The 14995-nt window shown below is 44.4% G+C and overlaps 1 protein-coding gene across 7 annotated transcripts in view; it reads left to right on the top strand.

Moving 5' to 3' along the window:
• LOC139419006 (F-box/WD repeat-containing protein 7) overlaps positions 1-14995 on the top strand; it is a 189346-nt gene that overhangs the window by 147495 nt on the left and 26856 nt on the right. For 6 of the 7 annotated variants that reach the window (XM_071168814.1, XM_071168815.1, XM_071168816.1 and 3 more), the window contains 3 exons: positions 8048-8130; positions 9712-9853; positions 13664-13798. In XM_071168814.1, coding sequence (XP_071024915.1) covers positions 8048-8130; positions 9712-9853; positions 13664-13798 — 360 coding nt within the window. Of the gene's footprint in view, positions 1-994; positions 1339-8047; positions 8131-9711; positions 9854-13663; positions 13799-14995 lie in introns of those variants that run through there. The other variant, XM_071168820.1, reaches the window with a different exon arrangement.

Here is a 14995-nt window from a genome sequence, read left to right on the forward strand (position 1 = left end):
TTGTTTTTATTTCCCCTCGACAGCAGTATAATTTGCATGTGATAGCCCTTTCCCAGTTGTGAAGCCATCACCTATGTTCTAGTTTTGATAACTAAGGCCCATCATTGTTTTTGCCCATATTGAAAAGGAATTGGCGTTAATTTCGTGTGTAAATCAGGTGCTGCACCTGAAGTGCATATTGTGTACCGCTGCCGACTAGAGAATAATGGATTTCTCTTTATCCCCGGGCTAAATGAAGTGTGGAATATAATATATTAATGTTATGCGTTTATTATGCATGGGCTGAAATATTAAATACATTTTTTTGTTTATTCAATATCATATTCTCTCTCTAATATTTATATTAGTTTCTCACTTTTTGGGATGTAATTTGTCTGACTGCCCTAAGCAGAGCACTGATTATACAGAATATCCTATTTAAAGCAAGTTGTGATAAATACCTCCTGCCCAGTGATGGGGAAAGAACATTAGAGGTGCCACTACTGCCATACCATGGGGTGTGTGTGGACTGCAACAAGTGAGGGGGTTGACTCGGTGGTATACAGCTATGATCGGAAAGTGACTTTTTCATAGCAGGTTAGGAGAATTTACTACACAGCAAGTTGGAATAATTAACATGGCAGGTTAGGGGAATTAGGTTAAGGTTAGTGAAAAACCTCTCTCAACCTGCTACGAAAAGTCACTTCCGGTCGTAGCTGTACTCCATCTAGTCACATCCGTGATTTCCTCCTCCCTTTTCCTTCCTGGCTGCTGTGTATTCGCACCAATAATTGATGCGCTGCGCATACTGTTTATTGTTGGACTGCACCATTCGCTTCCTCACTGCCGGGGAAAATGTAATCCGAGCTCTACGCAGAAACTAGCGTTGTGAAGGCTCTGAAGAGGGCATGGTCCTCCCCTTTCTCCCCTAGCCACTCCTCCCCTTTCGCCCGAGTTGCAACTTCCCCTTTTTTATCATCTCTCTCCTTGCTCATTATCCTCGCTCGTGCAGTCCTGTGGGGCAATCGGTAGTGAGAGCCTACTAGCTCCATAGTTCTGTATTTGAATCGTTACTGAGAAAAATCAATCAGTGTGGCACGGACGGAGCAATTCCATACCGAGAAATCTACTACACCTACCGTCAAGCACGCACGCCCGTTCGGTGACGTGCTCGAGCATGTCCACATCAGAGATTGTCACGGATCTACCCGCGAGCACTCTGCCCTGCTCTCCTTTGCGCTGCGATTCTACCACTCTGTCATATTGGGGATTCAACGATTCGCAGTGAAGGAATAGGAACCCACAGCCGGATTACCAAACATGGGTTTCTACGGCACTTTAAAGATGATTTTCTATAAAGTGAGTAGGCTTTCTACGTCTGTATGCATCATCATGCCGCACAATCTTGCTGTCATATCGTTGCATGATTGACATATTGACCGAGCGCCTGGGAAATAATTTTCTGCTGGTTGCGAATTGAATGTCCGAAAATGACGCGCCGCTGTATACATCAGCAGATTGAATGGGCAGGCACTGCAGAGGATGAACGGGAACAGCAGGGAAATGATGCGGGGCTCATAGCCGATTTTATTCATATTTTAGAATGACTGAGAGATTCATACTGAGCACATCGGTTTTCGTTATGACATTCAGGGTACAGGGAGGTCGGCAACATAATAAATAAATATTGCTTATGAAATACATTGTTTTTTATGTATAGGCCTATTGCATAATAATTACACGTGAGGTTTGCTGTCGTTGATTCACATTTTCTCACTATAATATTTGAGCAATGAGCATTCATTCCTTTACCATGGATTACGCCCGTTGTTGAAAACGCGGTGACCCAGCCTATCTGCCCATCAATTAACTGCACTTGCGTGTCACACTGACCGTGTGAGCAGTGTGTTCCTTTGCATCACGGCATATTAACCAATAGGCTACAATGCTACATTATTTACCCACAGAGTGCTTTAACATCAGAACGAACGATTAGACTAGATACTTTGTTTTTTGATGTGTTTATGGAGGATGCAAAACCAGACATTCAGAATATGGGACTTTTCCTCCCATTTTTGCATAGAATATAACCTCCATTTCCAGGTTATAGTGAGCAATGTTTTTTTTAATCAATACTTTTAGGTTAGGTTGTAGCTATTCTGTTTCCTATTCCAAATATTTCCCTTGGTCTGCCAATGTGTTATGCATCAGGCTATTACATATGCAGTTGTGGGCATCTTGTGTTGCCAAGTGTCTCACTGCATAGTTACCTGTAGGCTATCTGATTTGTGTCTGTTGAATTGCCTGTTGAAGAAGAGACTATATTCCTTACACTGTAGACTTGCTTGAGACTTCAAGAACAAATTATGGGTCACTGTGTCAGACTGCTGTGTATAAGGCAAAACAACCTTTATGACAGATTTTTATCCATCATAGTTTGTCATCCAAGAATGCACGCTTATTGTGGTGGAGTTTTTCATAGACTTTGGTGATGAGGTTGAAAGACTGCAAGTATTTTGCTGCAACCAACATCACAGCGCGATTACGGTTTCAAGTGCGGATAACATTGAGGAATGCGTTTGCTGATCCGCTTAATAACTTGGCTGTGTGGAAAGCGAGCCCTATGAGAGGCAATCAACCGGTATGAACTGAGCACACCGGAAACTCTGAATAACGTCTGTTACCGGGCAGCGGAACGTCCCACACCTCCTGTGTCCGTGTCCACCATCGGTTACCGTTAAACAGTTTCGACACGTCCTCCCGAAACTACGAAAGGGACCGTGCAGCTGTTGATGATTTATAGTGGAACATATTATGTAAACAAATTGGGTAATCACTTCAAATTCATTTGCACAAAATCCAAGGAGAAAAGTGCTGGCTAGTCAAATTGACTGGGCTGCTGGGTTTTGGATGCATTTCAGGTTTTTAATTAGTGGGATTAAAATGTGGACTGTTTGTGTTCAGCCGGGCAAGGCGTTTCCCACCTCTATTCAGATAGGCTCATTATCATATTTTAAATCCTTTCTGTTTATTATTTCCATTTCAAGAGGTATCAAGTAGGCGGCTATAATTTCATACCTAAATTATATTTTTATGTCATTCGCTGTGTGCTCCTGTTGTAGCAAATTCTTCTCAGTGAGTAGCCGACTCTTCCTCTCATTTCATATTCTCTCACATTCAAGCGACTATTCTACAGTCGTATAATTTCATGCCTAGATGCTCTTTCTCTGCCATCCACTCAGCTGCTGTTATAGGGAGCGTGTTCTACTCTGTAGGGAAGGGAGTGCTCAGTGTTGTCTTGTAAGAATCTTCTGTTTTAACCCTCCGCAGGCACAGAGGGGGAGACTGGCTGTTTTTTCAAAGCCTAATAGAAAATCCAGTTTGACTTTAATTTCTTTTATAGCAATAGGTCCCTTTGCTATATGTTCTGTGTTATATATGGATATTACGGGTGCCCCATCTCTTTCTAGTTATGTCCCAATTCTATTTGTTTCTCCAGTGGAGATCTTGAAATGATTTCATGGCTGCTTGACATGGTAATTGAATAACTGTGGAGAATGGAGAATGTTATTCCAATTAGTTATATTTTCATAAGGTCTACATTTCAATGAGAAACCAACTGTAATGTGTTATTAATCTGTCTTTTCAGACCGACTGGGAGCTAATCTTTATTTTGTCTATTATAAACTGGTTACTAATGTATTTAGAGCAGGAACAAATACATGTTTTGTCATACCTGTGGTATATGGTCTGATATACCACCGCTGTCAGCCAATCGGCATTCATTCACCACCCAGTTTATAATAAGAGAATGATTTCCTCAGATCTTATGAGGCACACTTTCATTCTCGCTTTCATTCTCTCTCACACTCTCTCGCTGCTTTTCAAAATGTCCTTATCTCTCTATCCAGCTCTCTTCCTCCTCCTTCTCACAGTTAGGGAGGTCAGAGGTGTGAGACACAGGGTGACTGATTAGTAGCTGTCTACAAACAACATTCTCCGTCTCGTCTTGGGTTACCTTTTCCCACGGCTGAATTACAAGAGACTGGTTGTTGCACTCTAATGTGTTTTCAACGCCTGCACTTGGGAGATTCCCTCTTCAGCCACCACCCCCTGTACCCCACACACACACACACACACCCCTACTCTCCCTAGTACTTGAACTGCCATTGCAGTGAGGTTATTCCTTGGGGTACAAGGGATTGAGGTTGAGAATGAACCCCCTAACAAGCAGAGAATATCTTATAAAAACCCAACCGCTTCCTTGAGAGAGAACATTTCAACTAGATGGAAAACACATTGATGATGAATCTTCTGTTCTTCACCAACATTTGGAATGTCATTCTAGAATTATTTTATTTTGTTATTTACATTTTTCTTCCAGAATCCCTTTTCATTGCCTTCTCTGCAATGCATCCCATCAAAATCTCTTCTCAATGATTCTGATTCATTTGTCTCCTCTTTATTGTCTCCTCGTAGTCCTGTTCTCCATCTCAGGGAGATGGCTTTCATTTATTTGAACAGTTCTTGATCTAACCCGACTGTCTCATCAACGCGCTGTGAACCATCCCACCAAGGGGCCCCTAATCAAAACCCAGCCAGCTCTTCACAAGAAAGAGAAACCAGAACTGCTTCCCTCAGCTCAGTTAGACCACCAGACACACACACACACACACACACACACACACACACACTCAGCGCCAAGTGATCTGGTGGAAATTCAACTATAATCAATAGTCTTTGATATCAGTATCGTTGTTTGGTCCTCCAATCAACTAGGCTACATCCCCAGCTAATAAGTTAAAAAGTAGGCCTCCCTCCATACAGACCTCATTGCAGTTCTATAGCCACATTGCAGGCTAGGCTATATTATCTATTTTTCTGTGGCTCCACAATTGGCAACAAATTAAATATTTAGCATTCTTAACTTGTCCTTGGTGTAGTTTCTGTCCATCTCCGTGCATCTAGCTAGTGTTCCATGCATGTGTGAGTCCCGACGGTCAGAGTGCAGTGATATGAATAGTTAATAGGTATTCTTGGTCTGTTATTATAGTCCAGTGTGTGGTGGAAATTGCATCTATTTGGGTGAACGTCCCATATAAAATAGGCTAAATCTCTGTTTATTTCATGATGTACCAGTCACAGACACTACCAAAGTGGAGTAAAGCAAACACAACACGAAAGAGGCTTTGTCTTTTGAAACCCCCCAGTGCTCCTTCCTAACCGGGTATTCAATTCACCAAGTGCATACACATCCATTTGAGACTCACTGTACAAGTACGTCCCCAAAAATAGTTTTATTCAAATGTCATTTTGGGCTCGGTGTGTGATGGACGCTGAGGCCTTTCTGTTTTCTCCTGTTTTAGATGTTCATTATCCAGGCTCTGACTATGCACCCACTGAGGCAGGAGAGGTTGTGGTGTGTGTGTGTGGTTTCCCTTGAACCACCCATGTATAAATCGAGCTATTCTAATCAAGGTATTCTTTCTCGCGAAGGGTGCAGTCATTGCCCATCCTATAGCATATACAGTGCCTTGCGAAAGTATTCGGCCCCCTTGAACTTTGCGACCTTTTGCCACATTTCAGGCTTCAAACATAAAGATATAAAGAATCAACAACAAGTGGGACACAATCATGAAGTGGAACGACATTTATTGGATATTTCAAACTTTTTTAACAAATCAAAAACTGAAAAATTGGGCGTGCAAAATTATTCAGCCCCCTTAAGTTAATACTTTGTAGCGCCACCTTTTGCTGCGATTACAGCTGTAAGTCGCTTGGGGTATGTCTCTATCAGTTTTGCACATCGAGAGACTGACATTTTTTCCCATTCCTCCTTGCAAAACAGCTCGAGCTCAGTGAGGTTGGATGGAGAGCATTTGTGAACAGCAGTTTTCAGTTCTTTCCACAGATTCTCGATTGGAATCAGGTCTGGACTTTGACTTGGCCATTCTAACACCTGGATATGTTTATTTTTGAACCATTCCATTGTAGATTTTGCTTTATGTTTTGGATCATTGTCTTGTTGGAAGACAAATCTCCGTCCCAGTCTCAGGTCTTTTGCAGACTCCATCAGGTTTTCTTCCAGAATGGTCCTGTATTTGGCTCCATCCATCTTCCCATCAATTTTAACCATCTTCCCTGTCCCTGCTGAAGAAAAGCAGGCCCAAACCATGATGCTGCCACCACCATGTTTGACAGTGGGGATGGTGTGTTCAGCTGTGTTGCTTTTACGCCAAACATAACGTTTTGCATTGTTGCCAAAAAGTTCAATTTTGGTTTCATCTGACCAGAGCACCTTCTTCCACATGTGTGGTGTGTCTCCCAGGTGGCTTGTGGCAAACTTTAAACAACACTTTTTATGGATATCTTTAAGAAATGGCTTTCTTCTTGCCACTCTTCCATAAAGGCCAGATTTGTGCAATATACGACTGATTGTTGTCCTATGGACAGAGTCTCCCACCTCAGCTGTAGATCTCTGCAGTTCATCCAGAGTGATCATGGCTCTTGGCTGCATCTCTGATCAGTCTTCTCCTTGTATGAGCTGAAAGTTTAGAGGGACGGCCAGGTCTTGGTAGATTTGCAGTGGTCTGATACTCCTTCCATTTCAATATTATCGCTTGCACAGTGCTCCTTGGGATGTTTAAAGCTTGGGAAATCTTTTTGTATCCAAATCCGGCTTTAAACTTCTTCACAACAGTATCTCGGACCTGCCTGGTGTGTTCCTTGTTCTTCATGATGCTCTCTGCGCTTTTAACGGATCTCTGAGACTATCACAGTGCAGGTGCATTTATACGGAGACTTGATTACACACAGGTGGATTGTATTTATCATCAGTAGTCATTTAGGTCAACATTGGATCATTCAGAGATCCTCACTGAACTTCTGGAGAGAGTTTGCTGCACTGAAAGTAAAGGGGCTGAATACTTTTGCACGCCCAATTTTTGATTTGTTAAAAAAGTTTGAAATGTCCAATAAATGTCGTTCCACTTCATGATTGTGTCCCACTTGTTGTTGATTCTTCACAAAAAAAATACAGTTTTATATCTTTATGTTTGAAGCCTGAAATGTGGCAAAAGGTCGCAAAGTTCAAGGGGGCCGAATACTTTCGCAAGGCACTGTAGCTGCTGCCAAATTATTGTTTCAGTGAGTGTGTGTGTGTGTGTGTGTGTTCGTGTCCCTTGCTCTTTTTTGGGGGGAATCTCTCACGCCTGTCAGAGGCTCTCAGTATGGAATGCAACCTATTGGAGTGAAGCTCATCAGTGTAAAAAAAGAAACTACCACACCTCAGCCCTGCCTTTCATTTTGCTTTGGCTCATGGGGATCCCAGTAAAAAGAAATCATAAAATGTCTTTCAGTTAGAGCCAACCTCTACCACACCTCACCCTGTTCTTTCTCTCAGCTGGAGCCAGCGCCATCGTCTGCATTGAGAATGAAGTATTATTTGTCTTTTTATCTATAGGCTGAATAAGTAGGGACCCTTCGGCTTCTTGTTCATAATTTACGTTTGCTCACGTGGAAATGGTTGGTCCCCGTGGCAAGGCAAGGGAACTCTATCTGCATTTAATTTTATTCTTGTGAGGATCTGTGCCGTGTGCACAAAAAGGACGACAGTTGTGTTCAAATCCTTTTCTGAAGGAAACAGTCAGTTCTTTCTTGCTGTGAGCCTCAAAAGCATTCAAGTCAGCGTTTGTTTGCAATACCAGTTACTCAACAACAAAATCGTTCTTTCCCTGTTCTCAAAGTGAGGCGCTGCTTCGTTCTCCTCAGGAGTACAGCCTGCAAATGTTAATGGCAGAGATGACTCATATCTTCTGTCTTTGAGGAGAAGTAATCTGGAGAGTGAGGCAGGAATTATCATTTACACTCGAGCCAGGTCTCATCTTTCACCAAATGCTAGGTTGCTGCAGGGAGGTTTTTTTAGTTTTGGGCCCTGTCATTATTTTCTTATAGAGGGGTGCAAAAACGAAGGAACGTGCGCACGCACACACACAAGGGTGTACCTCTGTGGTGTCTCGCTCTACTGCCTCCTAACATCTCTTCTCCTTTCACCTCCCTTGTTTTGCAGATGAAGAGAAAGTTGGACCATGGCCCAGAGGTCCGATCTTTCCCTTCAGGAAAAAAGCCCTGCAAAGGCTCCGAGTATCCAAGGTAAAGACCCCCCCGCCCCGCCCGCGTTCCCATCTCCCCTACCCTGTTAACCAGTATCCAAGGTAAAGAACCCCCCCCCCCCCGCCCGCGTTCCCATCTCCCCTACCCTGTTATCCAGTATCCAAGATGAAGAACCAACCCCCTGTTCCTACCAGTTAACCAATAGATTTAGCCTTCCTACCCAGTAGACCCAGCAATGCAAATAGTAAAGAAACCCTGACCCAGTTCTGTTGTATCACAGACAGGATCCAACAGGCAGCCCTCGTTGTCCCTGTAAGTCAGAATATTATGTAGTTATTCACACTAAGACATAATCCTCATAAGAAGTGCTCACCGCAGCGTGTTCCTTGCCCATTAAAGTGTACTTCATGCCTTCCTGAGGACCCTGACGAAGCACTGCTGCCTCACTCACTGGCAGCACTGTGCTGCTTCTGCAGCCTTGTAATTGCCACACGTTGGTCTAGCTCTCAATCCCATTAAAAATAAACCCGTTATGAAACAGACCTCTCTCTCTTACCCCATACTTCTGTCGCTAAGCAGAATGGTGTGAGGAACTGCTGAATGGTGTGTTTGGCGTTTGGCTAGTACCGAATGAGCGTACGCCTCGTGGTTTCCCTTTGGGGGGGTGGGTTGACATTGAACTTAATTCTTTAGAACTATGTGCACTTTGAAGTCTCAGGGCGAGAGGCGCACCTTGATAGAAATCCCCCTAAAATTCACATTCCAGAATTGATCTGCACCTCAATAGCAGTTCTCTTTCCCCTAAATCGATTTTTAAAATATTTTTAGTTGAATAAGAACAAGTTAGTAACCCAAACCAAATTGAATCAAGCTTGTGTACAGATGCATTTAGTTGATTAATGATGATGGAAACATGGGAATAAACAGCTGGTTTCAGTTCCAGAGAAACACTCTGGAAGAGATCAGGTTCGTATTTATTCATGCACGGCGTACTGAAACATTTAGCAACGGAAAATTTTACTGAACATTTCTTAATTGACGTTCAGGCAGTACCTTCCCGTTTCCTGCCTAGTGAATGCGAACTTGGTTTCAGTTCAATTCCAGAGAAACTGTTGCATTGAGAAGAGAGCAGGGTGTATTCACTATGACGCAAACTAAATCAAACGGGTAGGAACCTAGATCTAGATCACTCTGTTTTCATTGCAAAATGGTTTGCTACGGTGTGCACTAATGAATACACGCCAGCTATAGAAACCCAGTTAAGTCTCCTCTTGGCAGAGACCCAGGGTTGTTTCTCTCATTAGTATCTGTTGTTTGCTTCTCCATCCACCCAACGTTTGTACTCCTTCTCACTGCTATTGTAATTAGTGAGCGGAGTGGAAGATAACTGCAGAAGCTGCTACTGCTGCAGCACCTGCACTTTGCCCGCATTTGAAACTATTCATAATGACCTCCGTGTTCCTCGCTATCAATATAACCCTCATCCTTCTCCTCAGAAGAACAGGAGAAATAGTTTTTCTTCAGTGTAGTCTGGTTATCTTTTTCTTGTGGGGGGAAAAAAAAAAAAAATCCTGCATTCTTACTCGCTCCCTCCCCATCTCTCCGTATTTCTCCCCACAGTGCTACAGGGCTGGTCCCCTACCCAGCCACCCCCACCACGTTTGGGCACATCAGGACAGCTAACGGTCAGGGGCAGCAGAGGCGGCGTATCACCTCCATCCCTTCTCCCACAGGTCTCCAGGAATGGCTCCGGACATTTCAGGTGAGTTAGTTCCCCCTTCGCTCCTCCAATGTCTTCCTGTCACGTCCATCCTCCCCTTCCTAGTGGTCATTTCAGCTGAGTTAGTTCCCACTTAGCTCCTCCAATGTCTTCCTGTCACGTCCATCCTCCCCTTCCTAGTGGTCATTTCAGGTGAGTTAGTTCCTACCCCCTAGCTCTCAGTTCCTAATTGGCCTCTGCTCCCTGATGGTTCTAACTAAGTAGTTAATTAAGTAGGTAGTTCCTAGTTCCTCCCAACTCCTTTGTTACATTCGTCGTCGTCGTCCCCTCCCCTGAGTGTCTTCCTTCGACGCCTCGGAGCGAGAGCTCATCAAAAAGCTGATGCTGCGCCCGATCAATGTTTCCTCAAGCCTTGAAGGTAATTGCTGCCTTGATCTTTTGGCCCACACATTACCATATGCACTGTAGCATGGGATAGGATTTAGCCTACCTGTTTAGAATACAGGCCCTAATATTGTATTTGTGCAGCCAACGCCCGATGTATACTATGTCAACAGTTGAACAGATGTGATCTTTGTTCAGGTAATCCTTTCAAAGCCACATAGTATTTTAGGCCAGTCAGCTTCGAATGACATATTAGCCTATGGTCGAGTTCTAACGTCACAGCCAATAGTCGATAGATAAATCCCTTTGTCTTTCAGGTACTTCCTGTAGTGCCTCAGGTCAGAAATAGTTTATTATATAGGGAATAGGGTGCCATTTCAGGCACGGCCGTAATGTTCCTTCTCTGCTTTTTGATAGGGCAACAAAAGCCTTGTTGTGTTGAGGCAACTCCACAATGATGACTAGTGCTCAGACATCGGCCATTTGTTTCCAGCATTTTGTTAATATCAAATTCATCGTCAGTAAGCATCCCTTTCATCCGAAATGGGAACAATGCTGAGTTTATTTGACTTGGCAACCAACTCGCTGTAATGCTGCTGCCTTCTTCGCTGAAGTTTTTTTTACAGCAGGCTTTGTGGCTGTATTGACTTTGCCCGTCATAAAGGCCAAATCTTTGGGGAAATAAACAGGAAAGAAATTAGAGCTTTAGTGCCGTCTTCAAAGCGTTCTCTGAAGGTAATGGCTGCATAACCGCAACAAAATGTCAAGAAATCTTTTATTCGAAAAATGGCAATTTGCTAATAACATTCCTGTCGGCAACATCTTTCTGCTAATATTGCGGTGATTAACTTTCTTCTTTCTGTTTGGTGAATAAACCAGTCTACTGCTATTGTGAAATGTAATCCCATCCTGTAGAGATTTACAGCCACAGAAGCCAGACTGCAGCATAGAGATTTCAGGCCAAGTTCATTAACAAGTAGATGCCTGTAAGTCTTACTTCAGGATGTTAAGATTCAGCAGCGGTTTAGAACAATGTTGCGTTCAAGGTCGGGCTTCTCCGCTCTGTTTACTTCTGCAACAACTACCTGTAAGATCAGTACCTGCCTCTCCGGGACATGGCACGGCATCAAACAGTTCAGTCAGACATCCGTTGTCAAATATTGTAACATTGCATTTATCGCTTAATCGTTCCCAAAAAAACACTAATCCTGTGAAATAACTTGTCCATGTGAGAACTCTGTGTGTGGGTTTTTGACAGAGCGGGAAAGCGTGAGAGAGAGAGACTATTGACGTAGTTCACCTGCTATGGCCCCATTTTTGCCTTTCATCTGACAGCCCGTATTAGAGGCAGCTAAACCCACAACGTGCATTCTGTACATTCTCTTTCCTGTCCTGGCATGCTCAGACCCTTTTTGTGCTTCCTGTGGAGTGAGAGAGAAATTCAATGAATCCTCTTTACGAGGTTTGAAGATGAGTATAGCCAGAAAATAATGCTATCCAAATGTCATAACATTGGAAAGAAACATGGTGTTATGTTGTCTGGTTGAAAACCAGGGTTGACTGACCCATGCTTTGTAATCAGTGCCTTAATTCGGTGCGTTACCCGCCAAGCATAAGCAAGCTTTGTAGCTAGCGGTGTTTCTACCCAGAAAGCTAATTCCCAGAGGCATAACCAATGGGTGTTAAGTCGCCTGCCAGCCAGCGCTGAGTAACCATTCAGTAATCCAACCCTTTGCCCTGGTTCGAGGAGTACTGCTTTGAACCCAACTCCCTGATTACCTTCCTTAACTACCAACACAGCCAGCTCCTCCGGTGGCGTCAGTCTAACTGCCAAATTACAGATGCTTTACATGCCCAATGCTTTCCATCCTCCATGCCTCCCTCCATCCTTCTCTTATAATCACTGTGTTACATTTGAGCGCTCTCCCAAAGGGAAAACAACGTTGGCTCCAGCATCTAGACACTTGGTCTAGTTACAACTACAGCCCTTGCTAGCTAAGCTCAACAGTTTGGCCTGTTGCCAGTGTAGTTAGCGGCGAGGTGCCTTGGGCTAACTGGCTTCTGTTGAGGGAATGTGTTATTCACTTGCATACACATGACCAAAAGTATGTGGATACCTGCTCGTCGAACATTTCATTCCAAAATCATGAGCATTAATATCGCGCTGCTCCCTCCTTTGCTGCTATAACAGCCTCCACCCTTCTGGGAAGGCTTTCCACTAGATGTTGGAACATTGCTGCGGGGACTTGTTTCCATTTAGCCACAACAGCATTCGTGAGGTTGTTGGGCGATTAGGCCTGGCTCGCAGTCGGCGTTCCAATTCATCCCGAAGGTGTTCGATGGGGTTGAGGTCAGTGCTCTGTGCAGGCCAGTCAAATTCTTCCACATCGATCTCGACTAACCATTTCTCTGTCATGCTGAAACAGGAAAGGGCCTTCCCCCAAACTGCCACAAAGTTGAATCCATGAAAAACAGTCCCAGACCATTATTCCTCCTCCACCAAACTTTACAGTTGGCACTATGCATTGGGGCAGGTGGTGCTCTCCTGGCATCTTCCAAACCCAGATTCGTCTGTCGGACTGCCAGATAGTGAAGTGTGATTCATCACTAGTGAACGCGCTTCCACTGCTCCAATGGCAGCAAGCTTTACACCACTCCAGACGATTCTTGGCATTGCGCATGGTGATCTTAGGCTTGTGTGCAGCTGCTTGGCCATGGAAACCCATTTCATGAAGCTCCCGACGAACAGTTATTGTGCTCACGTTGCTTCCAGAGGCAGTTTGTAACTCTGTAGTGAGTGTTGCAACTAAGAACAGACTATTTTTACACACTACGTGCTTCAGCACTCAGCGGTCCCGTTCTGTGCCCTTGTGTGGCCTACCACTTTGCAGCTGAGCCGTTGTTGCTCCTAGATGTTTCCAATTCACAATAACAGAACTTACAGTTGACCGAGACAGCTCTAGCAGGGCAGAAATTTTACTAACTGACTTGTTGGGAAGGTGGCATCCTATGACAATGTGTCACGTTAAGTCACAGCTCTTCAGTCAGGCAATTCTACTGCCAGTGTTTGTCTATGTAGATTGCATGGCTGTGTTCTCGATTTTATACACCTGTCAGCAACGGGTGTGGCTGAAATAGCCAAATCCACTAATTTGAAGGGGTGTCCATATACTTTTGTATATATAGTGTATACTTTGGCAAATATACACACTTCTACACCTATGCAAATTGGCTTCAAACACTTTTACATTCCACCACACTTCTAGCAAGCACCCTTGTATGCCAATTCAATGCAACACACACTAAAAACAACTTATTTTACTATCAAGTACCATCAACACAACCAACACATAAAGTCCTTTCCATGTACTTCTCTCCTGACCGGTCCTGTGTATTCCCCAGCTGGAGTAGTGTACCATCGACACATCCCATCTAACCCTGCTCTCCCTCGTCCTGTGTGTTTTTCAGAGCTGGAGTGGCCCAGAGAAGCTGATGGCGCTGGATGAGTTGATCGACAGCTGTGAGCCCACGCATGTCAAACACATGATGCAGGTCATTGAGCCGCAGTTCCAACGCGACTTCATCTCCCTGCTGCCCAAAGAGGTGACAACCCCTTTATAGTTCTTTCTAACCCCTCCTCCTCCCTCTCTCTTTCTAACCCCTTCTTCCTCAGGTCATTGAGCCGCAGTTCCAACGCTACTTCCTCTCCCTGCTGCCCTCTCTCGTTCTAACCCCTTCTTCATCTCCCTGCTGCCCTCTCTCGTTCTAACCCCTTCTTCATCTCCCTGCTGCCCTCTCTCGTTCTAACCCCTTCTTCCTCTCTCTTTCTAACCCCTTCTTCCTCTCTCTTTCTAACCCCATCTTCTTCTCTCTTTCTAACCCCATCTTCCTCTCTCTTTCTAACCCCATCTTCCTCTCTCTCTCTTTCTAACCCCATCTTCCTCTCTCTCTCTTTCTAACCCCATCTTCCTCTCTCTCTCTTTCTAACCCCATCTTCCTCTCTCTCTCTTTCTAACCCCATCTTCCTCTCTCTCTCTCTTTCTAACCCCATCTTCCTCTCTCTCTCTCTTTCTAACCCCATCTTCCTCTCTCTCTCTCTTTCTAACCCCATCTTCCTCTCTCTCTCTCTTTCTAACCCCATCTTCCTCTCTCTCTCTCTCTCTTTCTAACCCCATCTTCCTCTCTCTCTCTCTCTTTCTAACCCCATCTTCCTCTCTCTCTCTCTCTCTCTCTTCTAACCCCATCTTCCTCTCTCTCTCTCTCTTTCTAACCCCATCTTCCTCTCTCTCTCTCTCTTTCTAACCCCATCTTCCTCTCTCTCTCGCTCTCTTTCTAACCCCATCTTCCTCTCTCTCTCGCTCTCTTTCTAACCCCATCTTCCTCTCTCTCGCTCTCTTTCTAACCCCATCTTCCTCTCTCTCTCTCTCTCTTGCTAACCCCATCTTCCTCTCTCTCTCGCTCTCTTTCTAACCCCATCTTCCTCTCTCTCTCGCTCTCTTTCTAACCCCATCTTCCTCTCTCTCTCTCTCTCTTTCTAACCCCATCTTCCTCTCTCTCTTTCTAACCCCATCTTACTCTCTCTCTCTCTCTCTCTCTCTTTCTAACCCCATCTTCCTAACCCCATCTTCCTCTCTCTCTTTCTAACCCCATCTTCCTCTCTCTCTCTCTCTTTCTAACCCCATCTTCCTCTCTCTCTCTCTTTCTCTCTCTCTCTCGCTCTCTCTCTAACCCCTTTCTCTCTCTTTCTAACCCCTTTCTCTCTCTCTCTCTCTCTCTCTCTCTCTCTCTCTCTCTCTCTCT

This window comes from Oncorhynchus clarkii, chromosome 10 (genome assembly GCF_045791955.1).
Source record: "Oncorhynchus clarkii lewisi isolate Uvic-CL-2024 chromosome 10, UVic_Ocla_1.0, whole genome shotgun sequence".
Classification (NCBI taxonomy): domain Eukaryota; kingdom Metazoa; phylum Chordata; class Actinopteri; order Salmoniformes; family Salmonidae; genus Oncorhynchus; species Oncorhynchus clarkii.